The sequence below is a fragment of the Polyergus mexicanus genome, unplaced genomic scaffold, assembly GCF_030449975.1.
Source record: "Polyergus mexicanus isolate NDT 795.1 unplaced genomic scaffold, iyPolMexi1.0 SCAF_6, whole genome shotgun sequence".
NCBI lineage: Eukaryota > Metazoa > Arthropoda > Insecta > Hymenoptera > Formicidae > Polyergus > Polyergus mexicanus.
The window spans coordinates 9,003,872-9,022,821 of NW_027223326.1; the positions used below are offsets into that span (position 1 = coordinate 9,003,872).

Below are 18,950 nucleotides of genomic sequence, written 5' to 3' on the forward strand. Positions count from 1 at the left end.
ATATAAATTGTGATTACAAATTTCATAACTGAATGTTATTGAATTGCTTATATAAATAATAATATAAATAATATAAATAATTCGTGAGTTTGCTATATTAAATATAAACACGACAGACAAATGATTTATATCAATATTTGTTCGCATCTACATATATATTCTCCTTCTTTTACTTAAAAAGAAAATTAATTTCTAAAACTTTTTTTTTTTATACATTTTCGTAAAATCTCCCATATTCTTCTTTAGATAGCCAAGTGATAATCAGAAGACGTTGATGCGCCACGAAGAAATCTTGAGAGCCTTTAATTAATCTTTTAAATTAACATCGAGCGTTTCTCAGAGGCTCGGAAGTAATAACGAGTCGATTATGGTGAGTTTCCGAACGTCCGTACGGCAATTTTCAATAATTGCTTTGATCGAATAAACTTTTTCCTCCTTTTCTTTTTTTCTCCGTTGCCGTCACCACCATCTTCCCCTCTCCCTTCCCCTTTTCTCCCCCCGTAGCGGCTTCCGCGGCCACTCCGGCTTACTTCCATAATCGTTCTTGAAGATCCTTTAAACAAGCCTCGTAGTGAGCTTATGGCGCAAAGTGTTGAAACTAGATTTCGCCGGCGATACTTCGTTAGAAAAAGACTTCGGCAACGATGCCGCCCACAACAATATATACTTTCAGCCACGTAAATGTTCGCGTTAAATCAACGTCGGCGCGCAGTTAAGTGCAACTTTGGCCGTTTATAATCATTTTACGGCTTCCTTGCAGATTTATTACACAACTCCTTAAAAGTGAGCTGTACAACTGTATAGCTCGCAAGTACATTAGCATTATTGAAGAAGTACCTGGACGATAACGACTGTCTACGATGTAATATTATAGAATAGATTTATATGAATAAAGTGGAGCAAGCGCTTTATATGAAAACATATGAGTAAATATTAGCTTATTTGATTAACTTTGATCTCGTTTCCGTATATTTCAACATGAATCAATTTAAAATATTTATATAAATACAATAGAATCGTGAAACGCGTTTCTTGATCGATCGTATCGTAAAAGAAACCGTAAAAAAGGAGAAAAATTTTGGATCAAGCTCTTAGTCATGGATGTTAACGAAGACTTTAATTTGCTCGTTGCTTCCCATAGGGCGGCGATCAAGTATTGATATAGTAAAGGAATATGACTGTGTTATAAATAAAACCGAATGAGAGCATTATTCAAGAACTCCGACTCCGATACTTATCGATACTTGATCGATATTTTTAATTTAATATAATTTTCTTTGCAAACATTCTCCCTTAATATTGAAATATATGCAATTTAATATTAACGGCTCTTTTTATAAAACTTAACGCGACTAGAATTTTCAAGATTTAATTATACATAAATTTATATATTTTAATACGAGATAAACCAATCGTGTCAATTATAATTTACAAGAGTTGAGTTTCTACCTCATTAATTTATGTACTGTTTTGATAAAGATCTATATAATGCAAATATATAAATTTTTTTTCGAAATTTATAAATATTGAATTTTGCAAACATAATCTACATACTATCTTTATTGCAACATGATTATAAGATCAATCTTTGCGATCAACGCGATTGTAAAAAAAAAATTCGTTCCACGATTGAACGGTAAACGCTGATGAATGAATTATCGCAGTGATTAGATTGTAAGGAAATAACATCACTAGGTAGAGAATTATAAGCAAAATGGCTAAACTGATTAATGAGCGTGGTTAATGAGCGAATCGTAAAGAATAATAAACAATCATTCCGTTGGACTTGGGAATTTTATCTTTAATTGCTTTCGGGCTTTGAATTTTTCATTAAACATTACAAATGTCTTAACATAGAAAAGTCAAAAAATAAGATCCTTCAATATGATTTGAAATTTTCTACAATAAAAGCTCAGATGAAAAAATCGCTACCGGCATCGATAACGAACGACATAAATTATATTCCCTGCAAAATATATATCAGTCCTGTCCGAAATGTAATACGTACTATATTATATGCGTCTTATACAATGAAATATGGTCTTTGGACAGTGCATCCAACACGATAACGGGTCGCCCGAAGATTTATGGTGGCCGCGTAATGCGTGATTAAAAAGTGTCTGGTCATGTACCGATTTCGTGTCGCGTTCCGTCACGTCGTCTCATTCGACCGGATAGAGACGGCCGTCTGTCACGCGATCTCAATTGCAACATGCAGAAAGCTAGTGTGTTAGGTAATAGGACATACATATGTATATTCGAAACGCATACATATACATACGGAAGGGACAAGAGACATACGTGGGTAGATAACGCTAGAACGCGGTAGAACAATAGATTATTTTCCAATCTAGGCGATATCGATCTCGCATCACCCGGAATTGATTGCAGACACTGCGAGAATCAGGTATCCATTTGTTTTTCGATAAATGTCAACAAGCTTTTTTAGTGAATTTCTTACTTCTTAGCATTCAGTTAATGGTAATCCGTCGTGTTATGCAAAAGAACCAAACACATCAAGCTAACACATGTATAACCATGAAAGGAAAATAGATTTATCGCTATCAGTTTTTACTGCGGCAAACAAATATCATCAGCAAATCTTGGATAAATTTTATTCTCACAAGTATAGAAATATATGATCGCAATAATTATATGGTATTATTTATCTATACGGCAATATATTCAATAAAATTACGAAATGACTTTCGCTTCAAGGATTAACTTTCTAAAGTATAAATATTATATTTTTATAAGCATATTTAATAGTTTTAAAGATTTTTATAGCCTGTATCTAAAAAATTTAACAAGAAAATATTATTGTTCCATTAATGTAATCAATTAATGAGATAAATAATTTATAATTTATGCAAGGGATACATATATGTATTTATATAAAAATTATATATATACCAATCAGTTAATTTATTTATCATCTACAATATACTAATCAAACGTTGTTGAGAAATACATGTAGCATACATATCGGAAAACTTAAAAAAATATTAATTAATGAGAGTGAAATAACGGCATGTGATATTTCGCAAATAAATATTATGCGTATTATATAAAAAAATATCTCGTACCAAGATTTAATTATTATTCCGTAAAACGTAGTAATTAAACATTTTAAAATGAAAAGCGCATCGTTATTACGCGGTTGAATTTCCAGAAACCGCATTGTCTTTCATGCAGAGAGAGGTATTGTGCTTCGTATATAATAACAAATATTTATTATTGTCATTAATCAATGCGGAGATGTTCGTAAAATGTGTTACATTGAAAGCGTGATAATAAATAAAACATATACCGGATTTTAATCAATAACAATAATATCATCTCTAGAGGTGATCATTAAACGCGGAAGAATAAAAACACGATAGAAAACATGCATTCCTCACGAAAATTATACACGCAAATTGTGCAGGTAATTTAAAATTGATTTCTCCTTTTCGAGTATTCAATAAAAATATTATTTGTCGAGAGAAATATTAGAGTACATTTAAAATTAATTCAACAATTGGATTTTGTCATCCATTTTCACCCTTGACGTCTAACTTCGTTAAAATTTTTTTTACTCTTATCTTCCTCTCTTTCTCTTGTTTGGTTTAATAATTTTTTAATTTAATTCCACGAAAAATTCAATTTCTTTCGCATTCGTAAAAAAAATCTAGCGAAAATTTAAAGAAAATGATTTTTTTTCGCGCACATTAAAAAGTGGAAACAACGGATTGATATACATACGAAATTATACATCAGCAGTAATCGATTTCGTGCGGTATCGATAATGCGGTGGAAACATGTCCCCTTGCGCGACGCAGTAGTTCGTGTTGCGCTGTGGAAAGGGATAATGTCGATCGCATGGGTGATAAAATGCTGATACGAGCGCAAAAGCAGTTTCGTTCCTTTTGTGTAATACGCTGAGCAAGCGATCTACGATTCGTTCTCGCAGTTGCTGCCATTTACTTTCACAAAATTATGTGTATCAAGATCGTCTGTGTTCGCGGAAACTGTGCGACATCAATTATATCATCGTTGCGTCGGACATACCGATTGGATTATAATTTCATCATAATACGTGCGTTATTTTTATTATATTTTTACTAACGAACCGAGTTTCTAAAATAGGCTACATCTAATTTTTCATGCCTAATAATATGTAATTTTTAAATTATGTATTACCTGTTTTAATATAGAAATCGGTGAAAAAATTGCAAGAAATATTCATAGATCGATTAAAACTTTCACTATTTAGATTTAAAAAAATATATATATATATATATATATATATTATATTTCGTACACACATGCATTAACATGCATCAACTAAGTACATCGCATTACCTGGCTTTCTTCCTCGATGCAGTGCTCCTCGTCTCACCGATTTGATGGAGAAGGCGTATATTTTTCTTCGTCGGAAAAACAAGAGAGAGACCCGGCATTCTTTTTTATTTTCATTAAATTACAAAACGGTCTCGAGAGGAGAAAGAAAAAGCACTTATCCCGCGACATCAAAAACAGCCTCCACCTTCTATCCCTCTGGTCCGTGCGAATGGCAGTAAATAACGACGGAAAAGCCCGCACGCCGAATCTCGATCTTGCCACATGCCAGCCAGCACAGGCAGAAAGAATTTATGTGTCCGCGCGCGTTGCTGTTAGTCGTGCGAGACAGTCGACTGCGCGCGATCGTAAAGAAAGAGAAACCTTAAATCAAAAAGGGGCATCGTTCTTCGCCAATTGGCCGCTCGCTACGCAACAACGGCCGGTGATAAATCCGACCGTGCACGAACGAAAAAAAGAATCGATCGTGGGATACATTTCTTTCTACGCAAGCGAAGTGGAGGAAATGTCAAGTTCGACGATTGCCTCCAAGTTCTATTTATTTTCTATCCAAGAAGCTGTTGTCTAATAATAATTAATTCACATTAAAGGATCATAATTATATTATATTAATAATAAATTGCTAAAAAAATTGTTTTATGCGTTCAGGATTAAATCTTTATAGGCGCAAATAAAATCTCCAAAGATTTCGAGCTTCGAGATTTTATTTTAATCTCCCCGGTTGTAGCAAGACACTGTGTAACAGTATTTATAATAATTAACACACTCGCGCGTCGCCGCCGCGACAACAAAGACCTGCGAATATTCAATCATAATTCAGTCTGAAAATTCGATTATTGCTATTTTATTCAACAACATATTTTTTTCATTTCTGTTTTTACTTCCTCGTCATTTCCTCCGTTATTTCTCTCTGCGGGCGCTGTAATGAAATTCTGAGAGGGGGGGTTTCTGTTTCAGAAGAGACGGCAACGATTGTTTAAATAGATTATCATAAGAGTATCTCGTTCGTGTATGTTTTATGCGTGTGTCAGTGTGTCACGCATTGTATCTATATATATATATATATATATATATATATATATATATATATATATATATATATATATATAATGTGTATTTACGTTCCTTTTTCTCATATGTTGCATATATACATACATATATATATGGTTTATTACAAGGCACAGGTAGCTTACACACTTAACTTTTCTTTCCTCACGGTTTACACATACTATAGTAATATCGTGCACGCATCCACGTACTGAGTATTGCTTTTTCCATTCATTCGACAAAACTACTAAATCGTATTTTTCGCCGATCTCATAGCCAATATTCGTTCCTCGTCACGTTTGCTATTATCTTTCGCCTAATAAATATCCGGGATAATTGGATCATGATGATTTGGATTTGCATAAATGATACTGCCATTGCACAAACATCGCAATCCATTTACTTAAATATCGAAGCCGTAGACAAACACATGTGCTACGAAAAGAATTGTGCGAGTATTTATGATCCTAATATTTTTACAAATCTAGATTTAATCTAACATTAAACGTAATTAAAAAATAAAGATAAAAAGTCATAAATGAAATAGCGCAAATATTATTTGAAAGAAGAATACGTAAAAAGATGATAGAGAACATGCTTTTTTTCTTACTTCGCAAACTTTATCCCAGCAACGAAAGTCTGTGAATGATTGTCCGATATGCAATCACGAAATTACGATAGTCGATTTAGAGCGTTCGCGGCATGATTCGCGACACATAATGCGAGATCTTAATGGACTCCCCGCTGCTGAACGCGGCTTTCGGCACGCGACGTGAACGATCAATTTTACGTTCGATCATCAATTCGTATTGTCGGGACGACGATGTCGAGCAAGCGATTAAAGCCGGAGAGAAACAGCGGTAGCCGAGGTGGCGGAAAATTGTGCGACCGTAAATGGCAGCGACGTGCTCGCTTCGCGAGCATGAAAAGGCCGATTCAGCGAGTATTCGTATTCGATAGAAATTGATGTGCGACATATATTTCCAATACTTAAGTTTCCTATACGAGAATCGTGATAATGTTTAATAAATTCATTTTTGTTCCGTAATAATAATAATGCCGGATAGCATTAATAATTTTTCTTTCTTTTTTAGGAATTGAATAAAAATTATTAAAGAGTATATCGATTGTTCAATTGCATATCTTAAATCTTAATCTAATAAAAGAGTCGATATAATTTTGTTGTATTATTCATTATAATCGACGAATATCTTTAAGCGAATTTTTACTACATCTGCTATATTTGTTAGCGACCGATTTTTGCTTATTCCATTATTGATGGTGCTTCGACATTATCATGAGCATACCGTATTCAGTAAATAGACTTTCCGATTGCTCATCTGGCCTGGATTCGATTCCAGTTTAGTAAATCGCTTGCTTTGCACGACGATCGATCGTCGCCGCTTTAATTCGACAATTCGCCTAAGCAAATGAGGTTTAGACTATGAGAGAGTATGCAAATCCAAAGTGATCATGTATCCAGTTTCCTCCTATCGTATCGCGCCAATGGCGAAACTTCTTGACGAGCTCGTAGCGGATTATCCAGCCCGAAAATTAGGCGATCCGATTTATCTCCTCATATCATTATGAAACGATTAAATACGAAACTAAGAAGACTAAGAAAAAATAAAATGATGAAAATATCTCGTAATTATATACGAAATTGTGCACTTGAAAGAAGTAAATGTCAATAATTATCAACTGTCTAACATTTATATAAAGAAAACAAAAATACGTTTTAAAGTCGCATAACGATATTTTAACAATTTCCATTTCCAGTAAAAATTATAAAGTGTAAAGTCGTAAAAAAGAGATTGATAAAAATATTGTATAATCATATTAATGTTATATCGGAGTATCGAAAAATTATTATATATAGAAGAATAAATATATTATTTCTTTCTCTCCTACTTCGACATATTACACTTCCAGATATTCTATCTCTTCTCTTCGATTAACAATTTTTTTCGCACTTCGTAATACTGTTAAAAAATTAACGTAATGCAACTGCGATATTCTGTTATTCCGGCAAAATGAGATCGTTTGCCTGCGATGGTAATTTTCCTCGCATTACAAGCACATTATCGAAATTTTACATTAATATAAGGACAGTCGATTTTTCGATTCCATTTCAATTATTCGCGCTGAATAATCCAATTTGATGTCACTCTCTCGAATTTAGCATACGAGAATAAAATATCAGGTGACGATGGCTCTCGTCGACATTTTTATTTTTACGTTGCCCCGCGGTTTTTGCGCTCGTTACATGTGCATATCTCTCACAAAGTATTATATCTATATACACGAAATCTTAATACACGCGTATACGTATATCAGTAACTTGTTCTGATCGCACTACCCTACATTTTTGAATTTTTAATATTTATAATTCTCTTTCGATCAATTTTTCACGCAGATTGCAATAATGTGTACATTTTTCTATAATTTAAAATTTTTCGCAAATGGATAACCGTTAAATAAAAAGATTTATACTAACTAATTCATACTGGTTTCACAAATATAAAGAAAATTTCAAAATTCATCTCTTTAGATAATTGATGCAAGAAATAATAAATATACTACAATAAAATGCTTTTATCCTCATTGATGAAAAAAATTATGAAGAAACATATGGGAACCAATCACTACGAGAACATTAATTCAACCATATTCGAAACGCAGGGTGGTGCTATTACACCTCTCGCACGCATTTGCAGTGTCGTACATTCGGAGACCATTGCCGAGGGTGTAGCGGAAGTTATTCCTATCGTTGTTCGTATAAGAAGGTTGGGGGAAGAAAGGGAAGGACAGATCTGGCCACGTCTCGTCGGGGGACGGGCTGATCCGATATAGAACTTGGATTGCTCGTCGAGGGATGATTGTCCCTTGATTGAAAACGTCCTCGAATCGACGGAGGGTGCCGACTATACTGTACCGGGAAGGAAAGTGACGGTGTATGCCGAGCTTGCGAAAGTCTTGTGGCACGCAATTCCGCATGTTCCGAGAACGCATTTTTTACGTCGACTCCCCCTCGCTTCCTCCCTCGAGAAAGTAGTGGTGCCCGCTATCGAAGGGTGAACACCGAATCCACATTCGTCAAGTGGAGTAATAATGGGAACTAATCCACATTTCTATATTTTATCTTTCTAACTTCTACATTTATAAAAAAAAGATCACAGAAACAATTATATAGCCGGTTATAAATCAGAATAGCTAATTGATACCTTTAATATCCTTTTAACGACGGTGTCGTTATTTACGTTAATTTTATTATAAAGGTGGAATAAAGACTAAATATTTCCTCAATAATTAAAAACTTCTCCTTAATAACTGAAAAGAAAAACAATGATTTGTATGTATATAAAAATTTACTTTTCTCTCGTCTTGTAGAATTGGATTCTAACATAGAACGGATTCAGACATCAAGCTTATATATCCTATTAGGATCTCGAAAATAATCTTTTGCGTCATACTCTTTTATATATATTATAATAAATAAAATTGGATGAACTCTTTTTGCAGTATATATCATAAGTTCATCAACTATCCGTATATGATCGGAATAAATTAATAAAGAAAGTACTTTAAGTGTGTGGCACGCGGCAAATGCAAAGATCAAAATACAGCGGGAAATTAGAAAAAGCTCGCGCCGCTTGTCGTTGCGGAGAGTTGAATCTGCGGCACAATGATGCTCGAGAACTTTCCGGCATTTTGGGCTGTGAAAAACGTAGGCTATCAGCGACTCGCATTTTTCTTTTCCTCCCCTTGTTCTTTCTCTCGTAATCGAGACGCATCACGACTTTCATGCGCACACGCGGGAGTCGTTACCTCCTACAGATTGGGGGAAGTTTCGTCGTTTCCCCATATGGCACCGGAGGCACTCTAATCTCCGGATGACGACGGTTTTCAAATCGTAAATGACATGCGTGTGCGTGTGTTTCTATCTGGACAAAGTCGGCACATCAGGATCGCATGAGGATTTTTCAGAGTAGCTGATCATTTTTGGCTGCTTTAACAAAAACTTTAATCGAGCAAAGAAATATTACTTAAAATACAATCTTCTATTCTTTACAACATATTTTTTATATGTTTAAGTGAGAGATATATATTTATTGATTTCAATGAGATATTTATTGTGACTGATATGAATCAATATATTAATGTCGTGTTTAATTTTTTGTATCTATAAAGATCTTAACTTTTTGAAATAAAAACATATAATTCTGAGACCGTCTGCGAGCAATTTGATTGAAGTTTGTTGAAATTTGAGGAAATTAATCTTAATGTTGGAAAAAAATTATATGAAAATATAATATATACATAAATTCTCAAGTTCTCTTACGAAAAGAATAATTTGAATTTCGACACTTTTATAAGTGAAACTGTAAAGCTCGATTTGTTTTCGATTAACATATAAATTTAATATATCAAAATATAAATTTGCTCTTATGGTGTCCCTGATCGTGAATCGTTTCTGACGATGCGAGACGCGAGTCCTCGCCGCGTGGGCCGGATATCACTGATAATCTTCCCGTCTTTTCATATGCCGGATGCGCGTTTGATTCGAGAAGAGAATACGCGGACAGTATTTCGCGAAGAGAAATAATCGCGGATTGTTTTCGAGCGGCCGTGAACGAACAAGCGGGATTTTATCGGAGTATCGATCCTCTAGAGACGCGGCAAGTCGACGGATCTATTTCCGGAAGCTATGAAATAAAGCGTCGTACGATATCGAAGAGAGTTCGAGTTATAACCGTAAATATATTTATGACGATATAAATCGCGAGCCCGTGTGCGCATCCGTTATTTTCATACTTTTTTTTGGAGAAAAGCGGAAACGCGGCCTAGTTTCATCTCGATGTTCCATCTTCGAATTGATAAACGATAATAAGAACGGTAATGATGATAGTGACAACGATGTCATTATTCAAAAAAATGTATACGCGTGCGTAAATAAAATTTAATAACAGAATAAACAATATCTACCTCGTGTATATTTATCCTTGATATCGATTTCACGATGGAAAAATAAATAAGGTAATATTAACAAAATATACGATATTTGATTGCGCCATAATTAAAGCATTAAAAATATTCTGATGTGTCAAAAGAGAGATAGGAAAATCGACAGAATTACAAAATCACATTTCACATCATTTTGCAATTAAATCATGAATTAATAACTTCCGTCTAATCACGTTCATATTCCATTTATTCAAAATTAAATTAGTTATTGCGGAAGCATATCAATCTAGAATCTTCAGAAATACGGATGGTTAATGGAATTTATAAATTAAACCTGTATTAAAATGGTGGTATAGGAAACTTGACATTATAGAGAACATTATTATTTAAATATTCTATTAAACGCGTTATTTATATATTTCAGAAATAGCACGCTTTCCCTTAATTAAATTAAATTTTCTATTTTGTAATTCATGCTGTTGTCAAAATAACAAATTCATTTAATAAAGGACAAAATTGATATTCAAATTTTTCGCTTGTCACGAGGCCAATTTCACTGCGACTCGATTGCCGAGAAATCTCGCATCCGAAATCTCAAAGAATAACAGTTTGGCGCCAGCAGCGATCTCAAGAATGAGAACGTAATCCATAGAGTAGTGCGAGGAGTAATATAGTGCGTTCGCAGAGTACTCGTACCGACACGGAAATAATCCGATAATCCCATTAGACGAGCTTCCATAAAATCGTTAATCGTCTCGGTACGCCGCGCCGCCGGCCCGTACGGCTAAACGCGATGCTCTAATCCTTGTTCGGTATTCACATCGGTTTCGAAGCCACATCCGCACTGCGGTGAAATCAACCGCGCGCAGCGCGTTCGCGAAAAGCGCGTCTTAACATCATTTTGGAGATTGTGCACCGATGAGCTTCGTCACTGAGACGAACGCTTCCGAGAGATCAGCTGTTAAAGATAACATTGGATTTATTTCTCTAAACGAAGCTAACGCTTTGAAAAAGAATTCTAAAAATTTAATATCTTTGTCTTTAGCCTCGGTAGTTTATCGAGATATTTGAAATTAAAATTCGACGACGGAATAGGAAAAAATAAAAAAAAATAAATAAAACAATTATTCTTATAAATCAGACTTTAGCAGATCTTTCGAAGATTTGATTTCTTAAATCGATTTACTATGTGATATATGAAATCATTTACATCCCCGAGATATTCCCAACCAGATATTTTATATCAACGTAATCTTCGCTACGATAGAAAGAAAATCAGACGATCATCGAGTATGAAAGAAATAAAATAAGCGCGGTGCAATTTTCTCGCGCAGTATGATCGATAGCAATTTTTTGTCGGCGATTGTCTAATCTATCGAAAACAATAACGAGCAAAAAGAATGTTTTTGTTTCTCATTAGTGATTCCATTAGTGGAATGCTCATCCATGATATTAGGACGCAATGTAAATTGGCAGGATTAAATGCATCGGACAATTGCATCAATTTCATTAAACGGCATGCATAATGTTTGGTAAAAGAGAAAGGGAAAGAGAGAAAGAGAGAGAGAACATGAGCAAGCGATAGCGGTTGGTTAGCAATGATGTTTGGAACTGCTCTGATAATTATCGCATTCCTCGATGTTGTTTGCATCGGGTACAAATCAAAAATAATAGAATATTCGAGCTTTCGTTTGAGTACCGGTTACGATCTCGCGTGACTTTCGTATTCGATCGTTTTCATAGTCGAACATTTTATTCGTGATTGCGCGATGTTGTGTAAAATATTCATAAGTTTCTCTTCACGTATGCGCGAATCAAATTTTTTACCAACTCAATAATACGAATATACATGTATATATATATATATATATATATATATATAAAATTTATTAATAAAATATTTGCCTTTCTGTGAGAATGTTTTAAATTAAAACGGCGATTCTTCTACATCATCGATTCTTTAAAAAACAATAAAGTGCAGTTTATAGAGGAATCGTTCAAAAATTCGTATTCGGATGTAAACTACAAGAGAATAGCGAAAAGTTAGAAAGCAAAATAATGCGCGCGTAGCAATATTTAAATAGTAATTTTTATCCTTTGATATCGCCAGTCTGTTCCGCTTTTTGTTCGCATCAGCTTCGATTAATCTGATTATTGCGTGTATTCTATAGCTTTGCGTATAGCGGGAATCGTAAAAGCGAACAGAAATATATGGAAAAATATATATAAACATTGAAAAATATATGTATATTCGGTTATACTCGCAGTAAGTGGGATAATTAATTAAACAAAGAAATAGGATAATTAATTTAAACGAAAAAGTCGCGAGACTTGAAATATCTAATTTTAGGTTTATGTGTGATAATTCGTATTCTAACAATGCTTAAAAGAAAAATAAACATTTATTGTTTTAACCAAAATATATCGAATAAACAATTGGTATCCATTCAACTCCGGTTGATGGCACAAGATGTGCATAAATCTAATTCAGCGCTTCGATCCGCGCTATAACAATCTCATTAAAGTTTTAAAAGTATTCAATCACTTCGGAATAGTTCTCGGAATACGCGAATTTTTGCGTGTCTTTTCAAATTGAAACGTTGGATACAGCAGTCTAATTCATTGTCTTTTTTTTTTTAAATACACACTGAAAAAATATATATTAAAGTTCAAAAAATTTAATTTCGTCATTAATCTTTTCTAGTTCTTAAAAAAGTGTGAATTAGACTATTATTGTATCGAGCATATTATTTTCACCGATAGTCGTAGGACTCCTCCGATTGACCTCGCGTATGGTTGACAGACGCGAGATTACGACGACTGGACTTCATCGGGATTGTACACGCGTGATTCGTGACCGCGGGGCATCTGGATCAGATCTGATTGCTGTTCACAATGAGCTTGTTATCCCCTAAGAAGCTAGAGAAATCTTAACGGCTAGACCAGGTCTTAACTACTTCATATACGCTATATATATATATGTGTGTGTGTGTGTGTGTGTGTGTACGCTGCGCTCATAGGTACAGTATGGCTCCTAATGTGATTACCTCTAAGTGTCCTAAGTAGCCTACGTCCTACCTGTCGATGAAAAATGTCACTCGCGTCACTCTCGTTTTGCCGTGCGCGCTGACAATAATAATCCTTACGGTGCATCACCGGGAGATACCTGTTAACGAAAGTAGATCGATCCTTCTCTTCTGAGAACCCTGAAACGGAGATGGCGTTGCCCGATGCAGCGCGAGTTGTCCGAGAGAATTCTTGAGTAAGCGTGAAATAACATACGATATTAAATGTCGATTCTGACAATTGGCCGAGAGCAAAGGCGAGATAACGCGAATAACGTATCGCGATAAAAATTTCTGTGAACGTTATCACAGAATTACGAGCAAACGAGAGATATCGAAACGGAAAAAAGCAGAGATAATTACAAGTGGATATAAACGAATGACGCGTGATTGACGCGATGACGGATACTCTCCTCGCCTGTATTCGTTGGATTTCGCTTCTCAAGAATCGATCTCGTCGACGTCGCTGGTTGATTAAATCAAATCCGACGGAAGTAGTTGTAAGTGGCGTAGAAACTACGTACAACGTGATTGAAAAAGTGCTAAAATAGCGATTGGCTTTTTCCTATGTTTCGCTCTTTTTTTTCACACCCCCTCTCTTCTCTTTCTCTCTCATTTTCACTCTCATTCATTCTTTTTCCTTCTCCCTTTCATGTATACACTTTATTTCTCACTCACACTCTCTTTCTGATGTCCCTAACTTCCTCTTTGTTTGTCTTTCTTCCTACATATCTTGTCACTCGCGCGCGATTACGGCTTAATTATTACAAAGATGGTTGTACAATAATATAATATAGACTCTGTATTAGTTACAATAATATCATAGCGTCCTACACGTCATATTCGGCCTTCATCTGTCGTCATTAATCGCGAAAATCTGGAACTAATTAACCGAGTTCCTTTTTCGAATTAACGCCTTCACTTTTCCTAAACACAACATCCTTTTCGTTATCACCATTTTCTCGAGCGTGCCGCCGCCGCATATATGTGTCTGCGTGTGTATATCTTTGTATATATGTTCGTGTATCTTTATTGCTTATTGCTTAACATTAATGTTTACGTCAAATGGATCGCCGAAGAAATGTCGCCCGCGCGCATCCCGTTACGATTAAGCTAATGTTTTTAAGAGACAAAGAAATTCGCGTCGATCACACTGTGCATTTAACAGTTAAAGATATTGCACGCGATCTTTATTCTCGGCGGATAAAACTTAAAATTATAGGCGGACTACACGTTTGCATCGCGCCTAACGAGATGCTAATAAGACGAAAATACAGATCACTCGTCCGTCTATCATGCGGAGAGACGCGTCGCAGCGTGCAATTTCTCGGCGGCTCCTCTCGACGGATGAATAACGAAAAATGTGGTGAGCCGTGAGTCCGTCTCCCCGAGGAAGAGTACCAAGTAACATCCGGAAATGGAGTTTCATCTCGTTTAACAATCTCTCGAGTCTCCGTATAAAACCTTCGCGGTCACGGTTCGATGAAATAATATTACATTTATTCATGTCAGTTAAAGAAGTTTCCATTGTGTGCCGATATTTTACGGGTTATCATCTTTTATTCTCATTTATCACTTTTAATTAACTGCTCTCGCTCGGTTGACTCGTTCTTGCCGAAGGATTAGCGACTCACCGACCATCATTTTCCCTTCATCCTTCACGGCGATATTTCGCGAGGACATGCAAAAGTCCATCTTCGATTCATCGAAGAACGATAGCGTGACGCTTGTCGCAAGTATTACATGTAATTTATCGATATAATTATTACGCGTATCGTCAATTAGTCGGTATTTATTGAGAGGGTACATGCCCGAAGATGAGCAAAGAAATGAGCGTTCGGCCGGCGAAGAAGATATTTTTACGTAGGTGCTCTTCTGCCTTTTTTGCACTTGTCGAAGATATAGCCTTTTCACATATGCAGTCCTCCGTCTTTCTTCGTTTTAAAAAGTAATTCGATCGTATTTTTCACCGGCTAGAAACGACAGGACTTTAGAACGATCAATCCTACGAAGTCCTTTATTCTCGATAGAAATCTGCGTCGCGATACCGATCTTGTGATATGGATCTTACCATAAAAATTGCTTAATAATTTCGTTTATTTCTTCGCCCAATCTTAATGCCTACGCGCTATATCCGGTAAAAAAACCTACTCGCCAAGGAAAACTCGCGCTCGAGCTTTTCTTTCTTCGATCGCGCACCAAGTCCGTTGGAAATTCAATTAATTTCCACTGATTTCTTGGAATCTCTTTCGTCGACTCTTCGCGAGATGATCCATCGTATCCTTCTTTTTCCATCACCGCTTACCCGTTTCGTTTTCGTCGACGATGCGAGAATGTCACTTCGAACGCGAGTTTCTCCCGACAGCTAAAAACTAACAGGAGCTCAAGCACGGTTGTACGAACCGGTCAATGGCTTCTTTCTCCCCTGTATCTTTTTCATTCACGGTTTAAAATCGCACTCTGTTCTTTTTCTCATAGATTGACCCGGGCGTTCGATCAATCAATCGCGTCGCGTCGCGTCATGGCCGATCACTATATCGCGAATATCTCTTACAACGATCACTGAGTGTTCGATACCACTGTCGAAATCGATTTTTAATTGATTTGAATTAACTGTCGCGCTTTCGATTAGAATCACCTGAATATCGCGGCAGCACCCATCAGCAGAACGATCATCAGGTACGTCGATCGGTTGATCCGTCCGCCGTTCGTTTCCATGCATTGACCTGCAATGATAGAAGGTGATGAATTTTTACCACCATATATATAGTGTATAGTTTCGCGCACATGTGTCTATGTGCAAGAAAGAAGCGATATATATCTAGTCTCGATTAAGCAGCGATCACTTTCTTTATCTTATAATCAATAAATCAGCAACATCATTTTCCATACTTGTACAAAATGCATATTTATAAATATATACTAAATATTCCTTCTTCAAAAATATGTATTGATTATAAAATTAGACGCGTAATTATTCTACATAAAATCGAAATCCAGGCTATAAATACTTCTGTAAAATTATTACAAATGAAATTTCACTCTTGCTAAAATTTTATTGAATTTAATCATGTAATATCTTTTTTTTTTAAACTAATATAATAATTTTTAATTTCGATCAGCGTAAATTTTGCAATATTTTCCATTTTTAATTCAAAATTTTACGAAATCTTTCGTATTGTCAAATTAAATTGAAATCACAAGACCGTCAGTAAAATGAATGACGTAATTCATATAAAGATAATACATCTATCACATTTAATCGTTATTTAGCGCTTCTATATGAGATAGCCCTAAGTCTAGCGACGCATAATTCAGCGTTTATCAACGCGCTGTCGCAGTCTGTTTGTCACAGGGAGCTACGCGAATGTCGCGCTAAATTATATACGCGTCTGTCACGTTCCCTCTCGCGATGAGATTTCGTGCGACGCGACGGATGACAATCGCTGAGTCTGCGATTTCGATTGGATGGCGCAGCCTCCACGTCACGAGCAAATTATTGGAGTATGTTGAATGTTTTGCGTAAGAACGGAAAATTTTGTCGCGCCTTCCCCGTCAGGCATAGTCGCGATAAGTTCAATTTTAAGAAAACATTATCTTATGCTATATATTTATGAAATTGATTCTTGTATAATATTTAAAACATATCCCCAGAAGCTTGTTTCAAACACTATCTTATACATTATTTCCGTTTCTCAATAATCCATAAATTGAAATAAATTTTGAATATAAAAAGTTTTACGAAACAAATCGAAACGAACAATATGAGATATTTCCTTATTTTTTATCGTATGTAGACTTTACATAGAAAAAATGATAAGAAGTTTATTAAATGGACAATGGTATGATATTATAGCATTCGAGAGAAAAACGGCATCTGTTTTCAATTTTATTTTCTAGCGGTTTTCAATTTTATTTTCTAAATTTTCCAGACGCTAATATTAAAGTTGTGTATCAGTAACGTATATTTTAAAAATCGTATTTTTTAAAAATCTTTTAAATAAGATCTCTTAAATAAATTTAACATTATCTTTATAATAATCGATTTTTTATAATAATATTACCGGTACTCGATAAAATACTCGATAAAATCATATCAGAAAATTTAAGATTATCGTGCACATACATTTCTAACGTAATAAATTTTGAATACATATTGCGCACATATTGTATATTACATACTCGTTCTTAGTGTTTCCGCATTAACGCTAATCTGGGATGAAATGGCGCAATGACGGAAAGCAAGAGGATTGACGAAGGTTGCCACTTACCGGTGCTGGTAGCGTTGAAGGCCAACATTGGCGCGGGCGGCGGGATGCCTCTCTGACACGCTATGGGACTGGCAGTCAAACTGACAACTCCGCCGCTCTCTTTGTACATGAAGCACAGTCTACGGCTGTTTCTGTAGGGCTGCGCTCTATTGTTGCCCTCGCTGTTCGACCACGCTGTTCTGCGCGCCAACGGGGTGGCGATCACGAACTGCGTGCCCTCAGCGTCGAACCATCTACCGTGGCAAGAGTAGGCTGGAAGGCAAACAGAGAGAGCACGAGGCTGCTAGAGAGACCTTCATTGAACGGGGCAAGAGAGGGCTTGATTTGAGAAAGTTTCAGGATAATAACGGCTGGGCGCGTCTCGACGGCCGTTACCCTTCGAGTGCCATTATTCCCCCGAAATAAACTTCGAGGCGATGTCGAGGGTCGAGGGAATATCTACGGGACCGAGAAACTTCTAGTCTATATGGAACAACGGAGGAGGAAAGCGGACGCGCCTCGTGGTTCTTTTAAATATTTCGATCTTAACGTAACGAAGGAAGGCGAGCTCGAATACCATTTCGACCGTCGTAATGAAGTTGTGACATTATCGTGATTGATAAACGGCGCACGAGGCGCAAGTTTTGGCCGCGCGCGCGCCGTCTGCGTCGCTTAAATATTGTCATTTTCAAAGGGAAAGACGAATTCGTCATATTATCCCCAGATAATATTTTCATAAGCGCGATAAATGTAGTATCGTGCCTTTGGCGAGCTTTATTACTAACATTTACTTAATTAATATTAGCTACGCAAATTCTCAGAGGAGACTTTTTATGACTGTATATATTTGATAGACAGTTCTTATCTCTTTGTATACTCAAGACAAGGTATGAGTGTTGATCTTTTCTTCTAATATCAAAAAACCAACAGAAGCAAGACACGTCGCTTATCTATGCGGATAACTATTAAGCTCATCAATCATGTTTTCTATAGATATTCAATCGATATTAATGAAATTACGAGAAAAAGGTAGCTGTGTAATATTCCTTAAAAGATGATACATGTTTGCACACTTTTCAATATACAGAGTGTTTCAAATTTATCGCGCAATCTTACAAATCCTTTGAATCCGCGATCTTTCTGTTCAATCTGGAATTTAACTTTTTTCTTTCAAAAAGAAATAAAGAGTAACAGGTTTATATATATATATATATATATATATATATATATATATGAACTGAGAAATGTTCTTTTTATTATAATTTAATTTAATTTTAATAAT

At 35.6% G+C, this 18,950-nt stretch overlaps 1 protein-coding gene across 7 annotated transcripts in view; it reads right to left on the reverse strand.

The window, feature by feature from the left end:
- Window positions 1-12,262: 12,262 nt before the first annotated feature.
- The window catches only part of LOC138933807 (uncharacterized), a 249,198-nt gene continuing 242,510 nt past the window's right edge, over window positions 12,263-18,950 (reverse strand). For all 7 annotated transcript variants that reach the window (XM_070296812.1, XM_070296807.1, XM_070296808.1 and 4 more), the window contains exons 11-12: window positions 17,690-17,941; window positions 12,263-16,144 (exon numbers count right to left, since the gene is read on the reverse strand). In XM_070296812.1, coding sequence (XP_070152913.1) covers window positions 16,053-16,144; window positions 17,690-17,941 — 344 coding nt within the window. In that variant the 3' untranslated portion in view covers window positions 12,263-16,052. The remainder of the gene's footprint in view (window positions 16,145-17,689; window positions 17,942-18,950) is intronic.